The 5,861-nt window shown below is 33.2% G+C and overlaps 1 protein-coding gene across 1 annotated transcript; it reads right to left on the bottom strand.

The window, feature by feature from the left end:
• Positions 1 to 2,932: 2,932 nt before the first annotated feature.
• On the bottom strand, positions 2,933 to 5,551 carry LOC135779012 (uncharacterized). Its single transcript, XM_065289644.2, has 3 exons — positions 5,234 to 5,551; positions 3,419 to 3,657; positions 2,933 to 3,082 (listed from the first exon to the last, which is right to left on the bottom strand). The coding sequence occupies exons 1-3, from the start codon at positions 5,535 to 5,537 to the stop codon at positions 2,933 to 2,935; spliced, it is 693 nt and encodes a 230-aa protein (XP_065145716.2). The 5' UTR covers positions 5,538 to 5,551.
• Positions 5,552 to 5,861: the final 310 nt, after the last annotated feature.

Genomic DNA, 5,861 nt, shown 5'->3' with positions numbered 1-5,861 from the left:
AACAACAGTGTTTCCCATACATTGATTTATTTGTGGTGGCCCACCACAGAATCAACACTGGCCCCCACAAATAGAATTTTCATGATTCCCATTTACATTTTTATTTCACTATTTAAAACAGCTTAATTCGGCTTAAAATATAATTTGACATATAATACAGATCAAAAACAGATACAGATCAAAGAGTAGAAGTGAAACATATTTCAGGTGCCAACACGAGATCAAATGAAACACGACATGATGACGTCACATATATGCTAATTAGTGGGTGGCGTCATCACCACCACAGTCTCTCAAAATCCTGTGGGAAACACTGAACAACCAAATTACTTGGAACCACAGCAGGATGTCGTCTCTACCCCAGGTATAAGATCATAATTAATTTAACGGAAGTTGCGTTTGTCGACCGTATACGTCATCAAGGTTCTCTCATTTCAGTTAAAAACATTTTAAAATGAACATCTATTTCTCTTAAGATAAATTTCATTCTTACCATGAAATGTAACGGTTGCTTTTCTGAAATAGAACTTGCAAAAAATAAACCTCAGTGATGCGGTCGACAAATGCAATTTCCGGAGGATGCACCTGAAATCCTGGCCAGGACGTGTCGAGGAAAAATAGCATGTATATTGTCACCCTAATCTAAACAAAATAAAGATCGAAGCTATTAGCCAACGGGTCATAAAACTGAAAGTCCCGCTTTAGCTGCATGGTGATTGAGACAGAAAACTTTGTTTACATTAGTGTGATAATTCTACCGTTACACCTGGCATAGACTCCACTCCGGTTTTTGACCAAAGACTTTTGTAAATGCTGCAAACCCTGATTTGGTTTAAAAACTAGACGGACTGAACCAAATTTATTCCGTAATTGGGTCTGGGCCCCCTCCTTATAAATTACATAAATATTTATTCTTCACAAAAAGTCAAAATAAAAAGTTGCCCAAAATAATGTCATATTGTTACAGTGCTGTCCAAACATGTGTCAGGGGTTTGTCATGCTTACATTATGTTTATTTGTAAAAGTGTAGTATTTTGGTATATTGATGACTATTAGCAAAATCATGGTTTTTATTTATTTATTTTGTGGTAACCATGGTTTTACTACAGTAGTCATGTTTTTTTTTTAACTGTAGTAAAACCTTGGTTAATGTTTTGTAATGGTATGTGGTTGTGTCTTTTATTTTGAAATCATTGTCATGTTATCTGGTTTCCCATTTCCCTGATGTGTCATGTTCTGATTCGTTGCCCTGTCCTGTGTCTCATGTTTTTATTGGTTCTCTTGTCTGATATGTTTTGTTCTCATTGATCCCTTGTTGTATATATTTCCCATTTACAGCCCTCATCGTCCCATTGTCATTTGTTTTATTGTTACTATGTCTGGCCGTTTGGTAAATGGTTCAAGCAATGGCAAGTTTATCATGTTTGTAATTGAACAATCTGCCCTTGGGTTGACGTTATTCACTTCTCAGTGATGTTTTGTGACAACAAGAAGTGGATTGTGGTTCTATTTGCAGATAAAATGAGTTTAATTAATCCAAAAAGGTAAGATGAACCATCCATGAACATGATATATCACCCACAAATCAGAAATAACAAGACACACATGAAACAATGATAACAACAAAATTCAACTTAAAATGAAAGACTTAATCATAAACCAAAAACACAAGATGGATTACACCATTGCACATATTAGTACTGGTGATGGTTATTTTTCACTTCTGCAATCTTTGCCCTTGTTTTAGATGGCAAAAATTACCACAGAAGTGAGAAAGCTGCTTTCATTTACGTACTTACATTTTCCCACACCTTCTTCTTTCTGGTTTGGATCATTTTGCTTCTCATCATTTATTAAATTGTGATTGTGAAATAAGTCCAATTGTAATTAAATTGCATTTAATTTTTATTTATGTATTTGTACAACTCATACAATTCATTGTCATTGAGTTTCTGTTTATCATTTATAAAACAGCCTCTTCAAATGAAACCAAAATAAAGTGTACAATTAAAAATAATCATGCATTACTAATTTATACAGTAGGCATTTTTTTAACTAGAAGCCTAATTTTGGCCTTGTTTTAAAGAAGACACTTTAAATATTTTTATATAGCAGTTTAAATGTATTGTAATAAATAAAAATAATGCAATATAATATTATTTTATACATAAAATTATCAAACAAATTGAGGTTCGTGTTGGTTTGCTGTATACTCTTGTCACAAATGAATAAATTACAGTCACTGCATTATTTTTTTTTTACTGCTAAAAGGTTTTCAAATATGAAAACTACATTCTTAGACCTTTACAACAATATATAGTTTGTCTTAAAGCAACACTATGTAGTTTTTTTACCTTTAAATAATGTCTCTAAAATTATTTCAGTGATAGAACAACTTTTAACTGGACAAATTGTACTGTTGCTGCAACCTGAGCAGCCTCCTAGCTGCTACAAGCACACTCTGAAAGTGGCGGTGGAGGGTAAAGCACACAGCCCCGCCCCTCCCCCTGCGTGCAGAAAAGAGTGTCTGATACCAGGCACTGTTGCGCTTTTCAACCACATGGGGGAGCTGTAAGTCATTTTTACATGGAAACTACATAGTGTTGCTTTAATAGATTAACATTTACATGAAAAATATTAAATTAAACTCGGGTGTCCCGCTCACGGGACAGTGCCAGTTAACGGGTTAAAACTTTAAACATAATAGTTTAGCAGTCCTAGATGTTACATTTACTTTTTACTGAGACCTGCACATAATAACTGCATTTGTGACTGATTTACTTTACAGATCTGCTACTAACTAGTATATATAAGAAAAATTGACAAAAAATTAAAATAATGTAGATAAGCAGTACTTAAAATTAAGTTTACTTTTAACTCCCATGAGCATAGAATAACTGCATTTGTGCACCTCACAGATGTGCTATTATTATTAATTAAAACGTTCAGCTGAGCAGTTTATCTGTTGATGGATACGTTCTTCAGCCCTGACGTCTTTTGGTGTGAAAACATTTCCATCCGGTTGTGTTTTCCATGTCATATTTGTGATGTTCACTCCCTGTACTATCAGTTTCTGCTTGATCTGAAGAACAGAAGCAATCATTATCATTATTATTATTAGTTATTATCGTTATGTATTATTATTATTATTATTATCATTGTTATTTATTATTGTTGTTGTTCTTATTATTATTAATAACTGAGTATTCATGTGTTCTACACTCTAAAAATGTCTGGGTTAATTTTGACCCATAATAGGTAGATATTGATAAAACACACTGCTGGGTTATTATACCCCATGGTTGCATAACAACAACCCAACATTGGGTAATTTTTAACCCAGCATATATTTGTCCAATATTTACCCATTATGGGTCAAAAAAACAAAGCCATTTTCAGAGTGTAGTTTGATACTTACCCACTGAAAGATGAACTGCATGTTTGTAGAGTTGTTTAGATCTTGACCAGACTTTATCTCCACTCTCAAAATCTGCAGTTTTGAGCGGTTAACCGGCGCAACCGTCATTAAAGTTGGGATAGTTATTAGAGTTTGGATATTCACTAGGGCTGCGGTAGTCATTAAAGCTTTGGTAGTCATTAAAGCTTTGGTAGTCATTAGAGCTTTGGTAGTGGTTGGAGTTGTGGTAGTTGTTGGATCTGCAAAAAACATCAATTCAATGTATTAATTCTCGGCTGTTGGAAACAACAACAGCATGAAGTTACAAACAGGTGAGCAGTTAATGATTCATAGAGCATTTCCAATAAAATATGAATATATGAAGAGTTTCGTTGCAAAACGAGATAACTCCGTTTTTATAATTGTTCAGAAATCTCGCTTTTTGGTTGTGCATTCCAATTAATATCAATTTAACTGCAGTTGGTTTGTTTTGATTTAAACCTTCATAACTTAAAAATACAGCTGACCATAAAACAAAATAATAACATGATAACATAATAATAAATATGTTTTGACAAAAATGTTAAAAACCGAGTTATCTCGTTTTGCAACGAAACTCTTCATATATAGCCTCCGTTTGTTCTGTCCTACTTATCAAAACATTTATGCAATTTAGTAGGGGCAGCCACCCCCCCATTGGTTAAGAGAATAAAAAAATACTATTGTAAAAGAAATAAACATATTAAATTAGGGTCTTATGCATTTACTTGGTGAGATACTTTGTAAAATGATTGTTAATCTGCTCATAATATTTGTTTTTATCAAAACATGACGGTGGGTAGACTCTTTTAGTCAGCTGTCCAAGCAGGAAAAACGACCTACGTCCTATATTAAACAACAACATAAAAGTTAATATAACTTATGATTATAATATTTTGCACCGTGTGCTACCACAATAAAATATGCATTAATTTAACACATTATCTGCGAAAAGACAGCACTTTCATGGATGATTGATTTGTTTATTGCGGTGATATGGTAAGGCATTAAACCTCTTAATTTTAATAATTGTTGTTTATATTTACTGTGAAACTGGAATTCATTATGATTTGGGACACTTCAGTATTTGATCACTGTTTATAATAAATAAAATACTGTTACTAGTAATTTCACTAATTATAGTATTAATATTTTTCATAAAAAAACAAATAATGGTACTCATTTTTTAATTTAATTGTGTGTTACAGTTCCAAAAAAAAAAAAAAAAAAATGAAATTCAGGCTATGATATTTTAATGTAGTCAATGTAAATGTTTGAATTATTTTTAATGATCTTTAACTCATTCCCCCCTTTTTTTAAGTTGCCCGCCAGCATTTCACAAAATGCCTTCCCGGAAAATTTTCTTCTATAAATATATTAACATACAAATATATCAAATAAAAACAGACCCTCTGCCTTTAAACAAACAAAATAAAAATAAAAAAGTTTCATCCAATCTTTATTTTTTCTCTGTTTATAAACTCTTAAATATATATATACATATTTAAAACAATACAAAACTTTGTGCAAAAAGCTGAAATAATTGCATTTTTGTGAACAAATTTGGTTAGAAATCAGATTCAGAATGATTATAAAAACATAAACGGAGTGTAAATGTAATAAATAATGTTGGTCAATGGTGGGGAATGAGTTATTTTGTGGTAAAAATCATAGCACTTGTGTAGATGGTGGTATAGATACTATGATAGACTAGTTTGGCCCGCCCAAGCTCAAATGTCAAACTATGCCTACGTTCATAAAGTGAATAAGTGGCTGAGAATCACACAGAATACTTACCGCACAAGCAGATGAAAGGCAAGAGATCTGAGCAGTACTGATCATCTAAATACCCATCAGGATCTGCAGCAACACAAATCGGGTCCATCCCGTCTAGGTCTGGGTCGACACTCGCCCAGTTAATGGGGTAAGTGATGACATTTGTCCCATCTGACCACTTCCACGTATCCCTGAACATACCAATCCATGCGTAGTCACCATTAACAGTAGGGACATTTATCACGTCATTGTCAGCTTGAGTCCAAATGATGGCCATGTCGGTGTAATGTTGTCTGCAGTAAATCTGAGCATTGTGCCATGTCATCAAGACATCTGAGACTAAAACATACCTAGCTGCTCCTGTTTGAGTCGCTGGAATAAGATCAGAATTAAAAATGTATTTATTATGTGACTACATTTGTCAATGCTGAAGTCATAAGAAACTTATCAGAGGTCACACCAAATGTTAAGCCTAGAAATTTGTCTAACACTGCAACAAACAGGAACACTGCACACACCTGTTCTTTAAATTTTGTAAAGAGGGAATTTTTCATAGAAAGTTACCCAAACACAAACATAACTTTTGTGGCATGCATAACTTAAGATGAGCTTAAATTTCTGGTCTTGCAAATTTTCATATGATGAAGGT

The sequence above is a fragment of the Paramisgurnus dabryanus genome, chromosome 1 (genome assembly GCF_030506205.2).
Source record: "Paramisgurnus dabryanus chromosome 1, PD_genome_1.1, whole genome shotgun sequence".
NCBI classification, from domain to species: Eukaryota; Metazoa; Chordata; class Actinopteri; order Cypriniformes; family Cobitidae; genus Paramisgurnus; species Paramisgurnus dabryanus.
Note: the sequence above shows the minus strand (reverse complement) of the source record. Positions and strands in the feature narration are given on the sequence as shown.

Coding starts and splice junctions, on each gene's coding strand:
- LOC135779012 (XM_065289644.2), bottom strand. CDS start 5,537: ATGACATGGCACAATGCTCAGATTTACTGCAGACAACATTACACCGAC. Junction 3,658..5,233: donor GCCTTTCATCTGCTTGTGCG/GTAAGTATTCTG, acceptor TGTTTTTTGCAG/ATCCAACAACTACCACAACT. Junction 3,083..3,418: donor TGCAGTTCATCTTTCAGTGG/GTAAGTATCAAA, acceptor TCTGTTCTTCAG/ATCAAGCAGAAACTGATAGT.